The following is a 15,878-nucleotide window of genomic DNA, read 5'->3' as shown; positions in this document are numbered from 1 at the left end:
CTGTTAATGATTCTTTCAGTTTTAACACTTGTCGAACCTGCACCAAGTAGCCGCAGGTAAAGCTAATGATAGAGGGTAAGTACCTAAAAAATTGATTTTATCATAAAAATCATTATAATTTCCAAGATTACCAAACAACAACAAAAGTCTATTTTGCAAAACATAGGTAGCAATATCAGAGTGTCTTTTGAAGTGAGCCATGAGCAGCAAAACAGCTGGAAAGATATTTTCGTCAAATTTGTTTCTTTACATTGATAAAATCAGGACAATCTGAGCAGCACTGAATCTTCACTTTCATATCCATAAAACATTTATTTATGCCACTTCTTGGTTTAATGCTACTGATTTGCCAAAAAAAAATCATGATGAGAACCCTATGACCATCACAACAAGGCCTATGTGGGAGGCATAAGAGAGGAATTGCTTGAATGGTGATGCATCTTTATTGCTTGCTGCATTTAACCCACCTTTACTGGCAAATCCTGTATTATTTTCACTATTCGCTATTGTAGAAGTAGTTGATTAATTTTTATGGTCTTGGAAAAAGTAAAACGGGGATCTTCATCAGAAATAGAACCAGAGTATGATTACATTTTTCTCTTGATTGAGATATTATAAACTTAGCAATGCATTGAAGGACATTGAAATAAAGTTTGGAGTCATTGTCATTGTTTTTGTATATTTCACAAGACTACAATAGGGCCAAAGACTTTGATTCAAGTGGAATGACTTAAGAGAATACAGGAAAAGTGTGCCTTATATATATGTACTTAAAACTACTTTTCAAATGAATGTGGTATACAAATTTATGTACTTAATGAAGCAGGTACTATATGTGTATCTGTACTACAAATACAGTATGTCTGTATTAAACTGTGAAGTGGTGGATTTGAGGCTAAGTGGATTTGGATTGGATAGGTTGTAAATAACCACATACACCTCCTTTCTCTATGTATTTTAGGGCTATCTTTGGCCCTGTCTTTGCTTTATCACCCATCTCTGAAGTCATTTTATGTAAAAACCTGAGAAATTATGATGAACACTCAGAGAAGCTTTCAACTTTAGCCCACTATATGGTACTTAATCCAGATCTGCATGCATTCTTGATTTTCATAACTCCCTAACAATCTTATGAGTCATAACTCCCTAACACTCTTATGAGTGTTATAATAGAATGATGTACTGTATAGTGTTCTTTTATTAAATGATATTTTCATGCTTCTTTCCTGTTTCTTTAATATTTCCTGTCTTCCACATATCCTCATCAATGGAAAGATATAAAATTTAGACATCTTGTGTTTCAGCAGAATTAATGTGATTTGAGTTTGAACCTTGAATGCTGTTAACAGTAATTATTTTTTAAGCATGAGGGTATTCTTAAGTGGTTTTATGACTTTGTACAGTTACTGGTAAAAGTAACCACAGTTTTATGTATCTTTACAAGGAGCTTTAAGAATTTTGTGGTGAGGAGGGTTTATTTTGATTTTCATGGTTATGTCAAACAGTTAATAGAAAAACTTTTTTGTTGCAGACTTTTCATGAGAAGTGTTGTTTTGTTTTGCAAATGTTTTAAGTTGTTGAAGACATGTTGTTACTGTATTTTTATATGATGCTTTAAATACCTCTTTTTCCCAACAGTCTCGAAGTGCAACATCTTTAGTTGAGAGAGGAAAAATAAATGTACATAGCTGTCAAGCAGGAGATGCAGTATTATTGGTTTGGGATGAAAATCACCTACATTATAGAGTGTTTTTAGAGTCAAATCCACACTTGCATTTCTTACATACTGACTCTTATGGGCCACTTCATTTATCAAAAGGTAAGTGCTTGGTTCCCAACTTTGTAATTTTAAATCATAGTTCTGTCAAGTATTACTTCTTTTATTCCGAGAAATCTATGACAGTTGATCTCAGAGGTCTGGGTCAGGATGTCGTTTAGTTTGTTTCGTAGTTTCTCAATCTCTTAAGTGAGTTTCCTTGTAGCTGCAGGGAAATCATGCAGCTGCTGTCTAAAGTTCATTTATTCCTTGACGGTTCGGTAGAGCTTTCTACCATACCCGAAGGGTGAATGAAGCCAAGAGTACATCTATGCCATATTTACAACCATAAGTGGGCTTACAGAAATTTTTAGCAATTTTTCACTTGTTGTCAGAGAGATGGGGGGCGGGGGGTGCCTCCTGCTGTTGGCCGGAAGCGGGATGACTCATCTGGAAAAGTCTGGATGACTGACGTTGTCGCTGATTGGTTGGCGCCAGGTTCCGGGAGTTTTGGTCATACAGCGTGCTGCCTAAAGTAGTTGGCGGCTGAATTGCTATCCCAGGGGTGTGCCCTGCCGTTCTCCTGATTGTGGGAGGGAGAAGAAGGGTCTACTGGGTTATCTTTAGTAATGGTTTCCATTGAAGAATGGCAGGGGCCTCCTTATATCAGAGGTGGCGGTGGTCATTTTCAGCATCTAGGATTTTTGTGTTCCTATAATCTGCTGGTATTGGGGGCCACTGCCTTGTTCCTTCATGTAGTGTTGGTATGGCACCCCTTCATATAGATGAACAGCAATCCTTTTGGAGAGTTGAGTTGTAGTCATACCAATGCACAAATGGCAGCATCCATTCTCAGGGCATGATATTTGGTATACCACTTCTCTTCTCTTCATGGGATCATCGCTAGCAACAGGGCTGTTCCTCCTGAGATACTGGGCAGTCTTCTGATCCTTGTAGTCGATTATAAGGTTAACTTTTTTTGTCTGCATCGGTGGGTTTTACATGGGTGCTGATGATGTTCTTCAGGGTTGCCTCGTCTTTCTTGTACTTGGTGTTCATGTAGCCCTTGTAGAACAGTCTAATCGTCCTCCCACTCTCACAGGGGGTGTGGTACTCCTGATGGTAAGAGTACCTATATCTACCAGGGTTTGAGCAATGTGTTTGAGCTCATTGGAGGTGGTATTCCAAGAAAAACAGTGTGAAAGGGGACGACGAACATAGGCGTTCATGACCGAGGATTAAAATTTTTCAGGGCATTGACTATTGCCGTTGAGTCAGAGCACGGTGTTGGTGGACTTACAATGGACTGTGTGTGGAAAGACTTGAGGAATGCTGCCAACACAGATGTCCAAAAAGGGAATGGTACCTTCCACGCTTCTCTCGCACATGATGCAGATAACCAGTGCCCCTCAGTGTTTCCAGTTTATCTTTGTCAGCAACGTTTACAAAGGTTTCATCGATGTACTGAATGTATACTGCTTGTCTGGGGACCTACTGAAGACATGCTGCTCAACAACCCCCTTAAAAAAAGTTGGCAAACAGTACACCAAGAGGAGAACACATGGCTACTCTGTCGATCTGCGTCCACATGTGCCCTTGTTGATTGATGAATGGGGCCTCCTTAGTGCAGATCTCTAGCAGGTGCTGTAGTGATGCCTCCGGAATGTTTAATGTTGGGATGGAATTGTCTCTCTAGACTCTGTCAAGGATCATCCATATCGTGTCACCTAAGGGCACTCTCCACATCCAACAATGTGATGATGCCCTGGGATGGCACAGAGCGAAGCCTTTAAAGAAACTCTATGGACGAAGCAATGCAGAGCTCGCTGGCTGCAATTGTAATCATAATTTTGTTCGAAGCCTTGGTCAGCTGGTAGGTCAGAGTTGGGCATTGGCTTATTATGTGGCGGAGGGGGTTTCGGCCTTGTGGGCTCTAACATTGCCATAGATGTAACTAACATCATAATTCCCCGTAATCCTGGGCGGGTGTAGAGCATCTACGGCAGCATTACTTGTTTCAATATTGCGGTAAGCCTCCCTTCTAATGTTGCTGTCGACGACATTAGGAGTAAGGCTAAGTGCATAATTGAGACAATTAATGCAGCCATAGATGCTGTACACTTGCCTAAGATTATGGGGAATTATGACATTGGCTGCATCTATGGCAATGTAAAAGCCTACAAAGCAAACAACACCTGGCTGCATCTATGGCAATGTAAAAGCCTACAAAGCAAACAACCCCCTTTGCCCCATCATAATCCAGTGCCTGACTCCGACCTACCAGCTGGCCAAGACTGAACAAAATTTTGACTCCATTGCTTCGTCCATAGAGTTTCTTGAAAGGTTTCACTCCGTGCCATTCTAGGGCATCATCGCATTGTTGGATGTGGAGAGCCTTTTCACCAAGGTGCCATTAGATGAAATGATATGGGTGATCCTTGATAGGGTCTACAGAGACGATTCCACCCCAACATTGAACTTTCCAGAAACATCCCAGTATCTCATGAGGAACAGCGCCATCGCTAGTGATGATCCCATGAAGAGGAGAGGAGTGGTTTACCAAATATCATGCCCTGAGAATGGAGGCTGTCATTCATACATGGGCATGACTACGACTTGACTCTCCAAGAGGATTGCCATTCATGTACATGAAGGGGTGATATACCAACACTACATGAGGGAATATGGCAGTGCCCCCCAATGCCAGGAGATCATAAGGAATGCAAAGATCCTAGATAGCGACAATGACCATTGCTACCACTGATATAAGGAGGCCCTCGCCATCCTGCTATGGAAACCGTTGCTAAACGTAACCCAGTAGACCCTTCTTCTCCTTTCCACCATCAGGAGAATGGCAAGGCATGCCACTGGGATATCAATTCAGCCGCCCGCTACTTTAGGCAGCGTGTCCTATGGCCAAGACTCCCGGGACCTGGCATCAACCAATCAGCGACTACGTCAGCCAGCCAAACTTTCCCAGATGAGTCATTCCACTCCCAGCTAATAGGAGGAGGCCCCTCAGCCTGAACAACCAACGAAAAATCTGCAAAAATTTCTGTAAGCCCATTTGCAATTGTAAATATGGCACAGATGTACCCCCGCCTTCATCCCCTTTCAAATATGGTAGAAATCTTTACCAAAACATCAAGGAATAAATGAACTTTGGAGAGTAGCTGTGTGATTTATCTGCTGCTACAAGGAAACTCATTAGAGAGATTGAGAAACTATAATTAGAATTAAAATAATTAGAATTAATAATAATTACAATTAATAAAAAAAAAATTTCAGTTCCTTAAGCCATTATTGGCATTTGTTCTCACAAGTCATTCAGTACACTTTAATGATATTTGTCCCTTGAAGTTTGTGGCATTTTTCACTTAGAAGTCATTAATGATCGGCTCTCAGAGGTCATTAATGATGTGTTCTTTAATGACATGTCTCCATGAGTAATTAGTGAGTTGCTTAAAAATGATAAATCATGTTGACATTAAAATAATAAAAGAAACCATGTTTTCTCCAGATCCACCACACAAGTTGTATTGCACTGCTGAAGTAGTCAACAAAGAATTCTGTCAGGCAAAAAAAGTGAGTACAGTATATAAGATTGCATGAGGGATGTCTTTGTATGTAATTAACATAAATTAATTTTACTACTTCAAAAACATCCTTTAATTCTTCAGCATGTACTTTATTGTACTTCTTGTTTAGATTCTTATTTGTGTGTTGAACTTGTCCTTGAAAACATTGAGGGACAAGGAGAAGTTTTCTTAGACCAAAATTAGAGGTTCTTATAGTAATGGTTCATATAATTTAGTTGCATAGAAGTCAAGACAAAAGTTTAGTAGAATACCATACAAATCTTAATTAAGTGAGAGAAGTGCATTGGGTACTTTGGAAGATTTGTGTATATGAAGCTCCATACTAGGAACTTGGAACTTAGAATCAGTTTTTTTTCGGTAATCCAATAGAACCAGGTAAGATGCGGAGGTGTTTGATCTCACGCATGAAAGAGAAAAGATTGATCTAGTACTGTATTAAAGTATCACTTTAAAAGCAAATGTTTGTGTCCTTGGGGTGTCTTTTGAAATGGAATGGCACTAGGGAAAATCTGAGGTTGCTATCTTGCTGTGATATCATAGTCACATGTTTTTTCAAATAAATATATATATATAATAATAATTATATATACATATATACACACATACACAGTATATATATTACTGCAATTAGTACATTACCGATTACACTCTATGCTCACTGCCCACTATTATTGAGACTCTGAGTCTCTTCTGTCTGTCTTTTTACTCCCATTCTTACTATTACTAACTGACTCCTCTCCTTCTCTCTCCTTATATTGGTGTTCATTTTGATGTCAACTGTTACGTCATGATCTGCGATGTGTATGGTGGGGCCTTTTTCACCCCCCCTTCTCAACAGTTTCATTTTCATTTCGATAGTCTATTTTGCTAATTTTTGTTATTCATGGTCTCTCTATTCCTCGTTCACTTCTCGTACTTTCAGAGCAACGGTTATAGTGTTTTTTATGCTTACCACACAGAGAGGTGTCAATGAGGCACCAGCATCTTCTTTTCTGACCTCTTGACCTCTCCTGATGGCTTCACTGGTGAGAGAATAACAACTCTACCTATGCGTTAAAATGTTGCTTTAGCTGTTAAAATGTTGACTTTAGCTGTTGATGACCGGCAACATAATCATCCTTGTATTTGCTATTTATCGACACGAACGGTTCTATCTCTCTCTCCCTTTTTTACATGTAGTCTTATCAATGCTTTCTCTCTGTAACATAAAATATATATATAAAAATATATATTATATGTATGTTTGTTTTTGTGATTGATTATAATCACATTAACACATGATTTGGTTGTCACACATAAGAGGCTTGGTGTAGGTTCTGAGCAGTTACAACTAAATTTGTAAGTCACTGAAGAAGGACTGATACATAGTGGTAAAAATCACAAATCTTAGGGAGAAATAAATATACAAGTGTCAAAGGGGAGGGGCGATAAAACTCTTTAGTGTTAGGGTCAGGTACTATGTTTAAAAATATGGTTATCTTTTTTCCTTACAAATCTTCCTTCCTTAAGAATTTAACATTTTACAAATTTTTTTTAAATACAGGATCAAATTTGTATATGCTCTGGCTGATATTCATGTATGACAATAACTTTCTTTTATAAGACTAGACTTAGTGATATTTCTGTATTGTGCTCTATTAGAATAAGCTGTCTTTGTTGCTCCAGCCCAGTTGATTGTATGATTGGTCTCACAAACATGTACAATAATTCCACTTTTCACCTGTGCATATTGCATATCTTACACACATTTTTGCTATTCTGTTCTCTTTTCCAATGCTTTTCCTGCTTGACCCACAGAAAGTTATCACAAGACATACATGGAATTTTATATCCAAATCCTTATAGTATTGTTGGAATAGTTCTTTATATGTACATGTTTTGTTGTCTTACTGTTCTTAAAAAATGCTTTAACTCTAAAATCCATAGAAGGTGGGAATGTCTTTCATATTAATATTATATGGTTCTAGTAACTCCTTTGTGCTGTAAGTTTCTTACTTGTTTTGGTTTTGATACAGTCTTTTTTGCTGCTTCTAATACATTGTCTAATACACAGTCAAGACACTTAAATTTCTTACATTTATTCCTGATCTTATCTGGTTTATCATTAATGTTTTTAGGGCTATATATACGTAATGCTCTTAAAAATGGATGTGAACAGTGAATTCTTAACTTTATTGCTTTGATTAGAATAACAATGTACAGAGGCAGAAACATAAGTTTTCTGTAAACACTATTTAAACCTATAGCTAGTCTTAAGTACAGCATTAGGCAATCCAAAAAGGATAGGCTGCCATTCCTTTCCGTTTCCATAGTGAATTTAAGAGATGTCACACTGCTTAGTGTGTAAGGCAGCAGAACAAGTTTGTAGTGTGACATCTAGGTTGGAGTAGAGAGAAATAGACATGGTTGTGGAATCAAGATGTACAGGGGCAGTTGAGAAGAGAAACCCTTTAGATTCTAGCAGGAGACTGTCAGAGAACAGAATAAGATGTAACGGGGAGAAGAGACTGGAGACTGGAAGTGTTTAAAAGATGAATATGGAAAAATTGAAGTTTAAGAAAAAAAATACTGGAATGATTTGGGCATTATTTAAAAAAATTTTCAATGAAGAAAATGGAACTGAGCAATAAGGATGTCCTCGTAATAAAGGGACCAATAGAAAATGTAACATCTTAGAGATTAAGAAGGTTGGCTATCAGGAAGGTGCAAAACGAAAAATTCTCAAGACTGTCCAGAGTAACAGTTGATTTGACAAAAACAGCAGGATATCCTCTCATCAGTGAGCTTACCAGAATATGCAAAAACGTGAGAAAGGAAGAGAGAGGACCAGAAGAGTGGGAAAAAAGCGTTATAACAATGATGTTCAAAACAAAAGCTGATGTACTGCTACGTGAAAGTTTCGGAGAAAGAAGCAACCTAAATTATGAGGCAACTGCGGCAAAGTCCCTTGTAGATAATTAAAGGGACATGAAAAAGGCAGTGGGTACCAGACACACTCATGAAGCTTGTTATGTTACTCTGCCATAGAGCAAGAGCTAGAGTGAAGATGCTGGTAGGGCTATCAGAGGAATTCGAGGTAAATGTTGGTGTTCATCAGGGATCGGGCTGGAGCCATTAGCTGCTTATCATAACAATGGAGGAACCTGTAAAGGAGTCCAGAAAAGGGGGTGTACTGAGGAAGTCGTGTTAACAGCAAAATATGGGGACGAAGTTTAAAATTTGGAAGAGCAGGACAGAGATGAGAGCACTAAATCAACGCAAGTAAGACAAAGCTAATGGTGATTAAAAATAAATCAGAGGAAAAAGTACAACCAGGAAAGAGATGCCTAGGCTAACGAAACATGGAGTAAAAGATTTCCGAGGATCGAAAATGTTCAAGAACAAACTTAATATGGGGGAAAGTTTAATGAAAAACCTTGTTTTTGCAGAAGGGCAGGCCTTGGAGGTGATACTTTTTTTGGGGGTGTGGGGGGACTCCAGCAGTGTGAATCACGAATTTGGGAGGACAGTATGAGACAGAGAGTAGCTGCAGTCTGGGTGAAATGGAAGGTCATCACAAGACTTTCTGAAAATAAAACTATTCGGTTATTGGAGAGAGCTGAGACATTTGATGCGTCTGCACAGCGGGAAACTGGTACTGACATAGGTTCTTAAAGGTGTTACCATTAAATGCTAAGATTCATGGCCGTGGTATGATAGCACGTTTGCAGTACTAATGACGATTAAAGAAGTTTCGGAGAGTTGTGGCGTCCAGTAGACGAAAGATAAGACTTAGCCGAAAAACTCGAGAGTGTTTGGGTATATGAAGAGAAGGGATGAAGACGTGTTGGAAAAGCGAAAGATATGGAAGGAGCAGGACGCAGGACTGGAAAAGTGTGGACAATCGGGGAAAAAGGGCATATACGAAGACCTGGACCAGATAGGAGTTGAGTCAGAAAGTACACAAGACAGGAGAGTGACGATAAATCAGTGTACATTTAACCCCGTGAAGTGGACAAGCTCACGCAAAACCTTTTTCATGGCGATAAGTAATTAGACGTGGCTTTACTGGCTGCTTTTGTCATTTATCAAGGTTAACAATCACACTTCCAGTTGGACAAATCGTTAGTGTTCTGGGCTTAGTTTTTACATTGATTTTCATATCGCTGACCGATTTTTAGAACAGTTTCAAAGACCTTTAGTAATAAAGAAGAATTCCTATGTGAACAGCTTGAATGTATTTATGATATAAAGATAAATGCTTTTGAACGAGGTCTTGTTCCGGCGAGGTTATTCATCCCCCAAGTTCCGACATTTGATATTGAAAAGCTGAAATGAATTTGCAAATTTCCGAAGTATTCAAAGAATATCCACTTTTCTTTCGATAGATTTAATTTGTGGGGGCTAATGTACTGCTGGTGGGCCTTTGGTATATTTTTTATCAGGTCTGATTGTGTAGATGTTGGTGTCGTAGATTGTTTATATTTGTTTCATTGTTTCAAATTGAATTTTGGCATTCCACCTTTTCGTTGGAAAGCAGTATATTGGTGAATGAGTAGAAAATCAGTTGATAATCAAAGAGAAATGTTTAAGCCGGCTTTTAGGTCACAGAGTTAGGCCGATGAAAAGGAAAGTGTGTCTGTAGGAAGCGCGAAGCGAGCTAAAAGTAGGAAGAGTTATCAGGAGGCGCTGCGCTCGGCTCGGCAGCGATGAGAAGGGTGATGGCGGACGCAATTTATAACACCCGAGAGGAGTAATTTGCCAGCGGTTGCCTCACCAAGGTGCATTATGGGGTATTTACTTTACACCGTTTCCCTCCCCCTCCCATCCCTAACCCCGTGTTTTCTCCGGCGATTTGAATAGTTGAACGGTACGGGGTAAGGAGAGGAGATCCGATGGGAGCAATTTGCCATCGGTGGCGTCAGCGAACGCCTCAGTGGACAGTAACTTTGCGCCTCAGTTTTTATTATTTTTTTATTGGAGTTTGATTATTTTTTGCGAGGTTCTTGTCTTTCGGCTTGCGTCTCTTCCCACCCCCTTTCATCCTTCCTCTTTTATCTGATGTGGCGGGGGGAGTTGGAGGGGGTGGGGGGACTAAAAAAATGAAGAGCAAGGTCTTTGTGGTTGAAGATTTGTTATGGTGTAATGGGTGGTTAGGAAAAGTCGCTTAATGGCGGGTTTTCTGCTGTGCGTTCGGTTTGGTGGTTAGCCTTAAGGAAGATGTCATTGTTGCTGCTTCCTTTCTTCGTATATCTTGTTGTTGTTGTTACCGTATTTTCCTTCTTTTTCTTCTTTATCGCCTTGCCTTTTCATTTATTCATTCGCGTTTTTCTTCTTGTTTACTAGAAATGGTTGCTTGTAATCACACTTGTCCTCCCACCAGTCATTTAATGCCAGCATTGTGTATTAATGGCATTCTTCGTTATGTCTCTCGTGACTTTTTTCTTGTACATAAAACCAGGTCGGACAGATATATAGATCTATTATTGTAGTTGAAATGAAGAAGGAAAAGATGTAGAAAAAGTCTTGAATTGAGGCTGATCGCTATAATCGGGCGAAGACATGTTTAAAATCACTGGTGAGGACGGAGCGATGTCGGCACGTTTTGCTAAACCCATTGTGAACTAAGCTGAGAGGTACCGACCTACTTCTTAGTTCTGCAGTTGTAGGGGCTTGCAGTCTGGTTTAGAAAAGATCGTCGTTTAGCGACTCTATCCAACAGTACTCGCTAATGATGGGAAGGGCAACACATATACTTCGTTACTTCAAATGGTATATTGTGTATATATGTATATATGTATATATGTATATATATATATATATATATATATATATATAAATATATATACATTTATATTATTTATATGTATATATAAATATATATATACATATATTTATATTTTTATTTATATTTATATGTATATATATAAATATATATATACAGATATATATATATATAAATATATATGCATATATTATATATTATATATTTATATATATATATATATATATATATATATATATATATATATATATATAAAATATATATATACAGATATACACACATATACATACATATATATATATATATATATATATATATATATATATATATATATATATATATATATATATATATATATATATATTTATCCATGTGTTTTGTTTGTGTGTCTTTGTTTGTGTGTGAGAGAGAGAGAGAGAGAGAGAGAGAGAGAGGGAGAGAGAGAGAGAGAGTAAGCATACTGATAAAAACATTTAATTGAAAAGAAGGTCCGTCAAATGCAAGATATTACAATGCGACAGACGAACCCCGTAGAGTTTTGCACTCGTATCTCAACCCTCTCGAGATATTATTGTCACTTTTCAGTGGGTCTGTTTTCCTTTGCCTTCAGTCAGTCACTTATTACCCAGACTTGCTTCCCCTTTGTAGAAGGAAATTGCGAATGAAGCCCTAGTAATTTTGATGATGGATCGTAGTCTTTTGAGAGATGAAAGATTTCGTCAGTAAATTGAGGTGTCTTCATGCCGAAAGTATTTTTGGATCGCCCCAATGCTTAATATGCGACGTATTTACATACACAAGGTTGATATCAGTCGTCACTGAGTGAGTCCATCATTCCCCGCGTTCTCATTCAAGTGGCCGAGCTTGATTTGCCCTTCTCGGACGCCATGTAGGTAATTACATCCCCGATAAGGTGACTGCGAGGTTTTTCAACACTTTTCAGGTTATGAGAATATCCTGCAACGGCCTTGCCACAACCTGCAGATATCTTCGTGTTTTTCAGCACTGCGCTGTGAAGGAAGATTTGTTTTTTAATACTTGTTCGTCACGAAAGCGTATTACCAAAATCTAAAAAAAAAAATGTATTATTTTTGGCTTGTCTGTGGAAAATTTTTTAATGACTAAAGAATTTACAACTTGAGTAACGTTCACTTTTGATATATATATATATATATATATATATATATATATATATATATATATATATATATATATATATATATATATATATATATATATATATATATATATATATATATATATAAAATAGTTTTAATATTTATATAAATATTTTATATATAGACATACATACAGATAGTTTTTAATTTTATTAAATATTTTCAAAGTAATTTTATGCACAACGTACTACAATTGACATTTTAAATGATTAGGCCAGTTCCTTTAGTGTGTTAAAAAAGATGGAAAAATTTGGGTCTGATCTGGAATGTGATGGCCAACATAATTTTTTATGAATTTTCCTGAAAGTATTTAAAAATATATTCCCTTCATGTTTAAATCATTTTGACCTGACGCTTTTTCTTCATCAGATTTTTATGTGTTCATGAAAAATGTTTAAACCTTTAACGGGAGTATTTGTATGTATTTGTATAATATTGAACTTAGTCTAGTAAAATAATTTCTGTAAAAATTGGAAAATTAAATGCAATAAATTTTTGCAATGACCATTGTCATGATGACGTACATTGTATGATTGTAAATCTCCTCTCTAGCTGATCATATTTGCTGTACGTAACCGTATGTCACAGTCATATAGTGGTACATCATGTGGAGGACGCTCCCTTAACCAAAAATAAAATCAGAGTCCTGTTTTGCAGGACGAACCTCAGTAGTTCGGGTGATCTTTGGAGGCATGTTTCTGGTTACAGTGACAGATTTCGGTTATTAAGAGTCGGAGACACACTGCATCATCTCTCTCTCTCTCTCTCTCTCTCTCTCTCTCTCTCTCTCTCTCTCTCTCTCTCTCTCTCTCTCTCGTTACATTGACAGATATTGGTTATTAAGAGTCGGAGAGATACTGCATTATCTCTCTCTCTCTCTCTCTCTCTCTCTCTCTCTCTCTCTCTCTCTCTCTCTCTCTCTCTGTAGTTAAGATCCAGCTATTAAAAGTCGTTATTGTTATCATCATTATTATTATTATTTTAGTAGTAGTACCAGTAGTTGTAGTAGAAGCAGTTCTTAACGTATTGCTTCCTTGCTGGTACTGTCGCGTCCCGTTCCAAATAGTGTTACATGTTTTGATAAAACATTTCGTAAATACCAGATGCATTCTCGGTCGAATATATATTTTTGGTATGATACATTGAAAGTTGAAGGAGAAATCAGAAGGTCTGGTCTGACATCTATTAAATGCCAACTTGTTTTATTTCAAGAAAATTTTTAAAATTTTGCAAAATGAAAATTCAGAGGAAAAGATGAGGGCTGTTTTATCCGTTCGGAAATACCCATTGCGTCCAAGTTCACGACACTTTGTTATAACGAAGATTATGGGAAAAAAGGATGAAAAATCCTGGAGTGCCAGATTTGTAGAGGCCATATTGTTTTCAGTGCAGAGAGTTTTAAAAGTGATTTGGTAATGAGTGGAAAAGACGGAGACCTTTGGTAATGAGTGGAAAGAGCAAAGGAGGGCAATGAGGAAAGACGGAGACCTTCGGGAGAAGCAGCAGGTCAAAGACATAATGTCGTGGATGGAAGAAGAAAAAATGTGGTCTTGGAATAATGTTGTTTGCAAGATTCTCGACTACACTGTCGCCAAGGGGAGGGGAGATTCTGGAGGGTGAAGAGGGGGAGGGGTTTATTGCCCCCTCTCTGATACACTCCTGTTGTAACGCCCCTCCCCTTTCCCCCCTCCCAAACGTCTAGACAAATCAGTGCAGGTAGGGAGGAGGTCGAGGAGGGCAGGTACCCCCAAAGTAGGTACGTATAATGGATTCCTAGTAGACTTCTTATACCCAAGGTCTCTTCCTCTCCCTCCCTCCCCCTCTCTCCCTTCTTCACCCGACCCTACAATCTTCTCCCCCAACAAATCTCAGCAAGCGGGGCAGAACTGGTTTGAGGGGGCCCAGACCCCCCAACAAATCAGTGCAGGTGATGGGGTAGTTTTTGGCGGATGGGTGACTGCATTAACTCCTAAGATGGTGGACTGGATTGGCGAGGATGAGAGGGAGTAGGAGGTGATGATGATGATGATGATGTAGAAGAAGGCGAAGAAGAAAAGGACATTTGAAGGAGAAAGGGGGAGAAGAGAGAAAGAGAGGACGGTGTTGGGAAGGAAATAAAAACGATAAAAAGCATGCGACCAAAGATAGTGTTTGGTTTGTTGAAGGCTGACCTCTGGCTTTGGGTCATCGTCCGGTTGTCCCCCGTCAAAAGCTTCCGGTCTGTGAATTAGGAAGCTGACCGGAGAATATTGTTCTGGAATAGGCTTTGGGTCGGAATGGAATAGGAGAATGAGACCAGAAGAATGGCGACTTATGTATATTTTTTGTCTCTATATCCCATATTGGCATAGTAGGCACGAGCCAGCCCTCAGGGGGAGCAAGTTTACTACACCCTTCTACTACCTGGTGGACCACCACTTAGTCGCCCCTTTCAGGACCCCTCCTCCTCCTCCTCCTCCTCCTCCTCCTCCTCCTCCCCACACCATTCTCTCGTACGTTGTCTCCCCGCCTTGCACTGATTTTTGGGGGGACAGTGGTTACTAACGCTTACTCCTCACCACCAGGGCCCTCCCATGCTCGGGGTATCTAAGAGATCTTAAACTCACCATTCACCACAGAGCTTGTTCCTTCGGTTTTTGTTTACTTTTTTCAAACTTTATACTTCCTTTTTGTTTGTTGGTTCTTGATGTTTGTTGCTCATTTTACTCTTGAAGATGATGGTAGGTTTAGGATGTGATTTTTTGTTTGGTTTTAAAGATGCTTCGATTTTCTATTATACAATCAACTTTTCATGTGTGTCGGTTCGGTTAGTAACAACTGAGTTTGGGACGAGGCAGATAAAGCATTTCGTAATTATATTTGTGAAGCAACAGAAGAATAGTCAGCGTCTAAATAACTGCAGTGTTGTAATACAATTTTGTCCTTCAGAAAGTTGTCAAGTCAAAATCCGCACCCTCATATTTTGTGGCAGATCCTTCTCCATCTATTAACCTGCCATAAAGTTGGCCCCTTATCAAGTCTACTCTAATTCTTGTAAACTCTCTATTATACGCTGTCGGTTTATAATTCCCCAGAACCACCTTATCGATTTTATTTTCTTTTTCATGTCGAGCCTCTGCAGACTGTCTCCCCCCCCTCCACCCGTAGCCCTGTCTGTCTGTCAGTCGTCCACTCCTTCTACCCTTGCGTCCCCTAGTCCAACCCAGTCCCTGTCCCTTACTCGCTATCCACTTATCATTCCCGCACACTACCTGTTACTTCATCTTCCTTTGCTACCCCCACCGAGACCCTTACCTGCACTGATTTCTTTTTGGGGGGCCAAGTCAACCCTCCTCCTCCTCCTCCTCCTCCTCCTCCTCTTGTTGGGCGGATTCACATCTCCCCTTCCCATCTCTCACCCCTTCCCCTCCTAAACACTACCATTTACATCTACAGCCCCTGCAGAGATTTGTTTGCGGATACCAAATCGAAAGGCGAAGCCCTCTGGGCACGCCGACCGACGAGGTACAGCTTTGGGTGAGCCTGGCACCCTGCCCACCCCACCTCCTCCTACTTACTACCACCGCCACTACTGCCATTAT

The 15,878-nt window shown here is 39.0% G+C and overlaps 1 protein-coding gene across 1 annotated transcript in view; it reads left to right on the top strand.

Moving 5' to 3' along the window:
- The window catches only part of Atg17 (autophagy-related 17), a 148,897-nt gene that overhangs the window by 66,553 nt on the left and 66,466 nt on the right, over window positions 1–15,878 (top strand). Inside the window, 2 exon segments of the mRNA XM_067132745.1 lie at window positions 1,639–1,819; window positions 5,277–5,341. Of these exon segments, the coding sequence (XP_066988846.1) occupies window positions 1,639–1,819; window positions 5,277–5,341 (246 nt within the window).

The sequence above is a fragment of the Macrobrachium rosenbergii genome, chromosome 32 (genome assembly GCF_040412425.1).
Source record: "Macrobrachium rosenbergii isolate ZJJX-2024 chromosome 32, ASM4041242v1, whole genome shotgun sequence".
In the NCBI taxonomy this organism is placed as follows: Eukaryota; Metazoa; Arthropoda; class Malacostraca; order Decapoda; family Palaemonidae; genus Macrobrachium; species Macrobrachium rosenbergii.
Note: the sequence above shows the minus strand (reverse complement) of the source record. Positions and strands in the feature narration are given on the sequence as shown.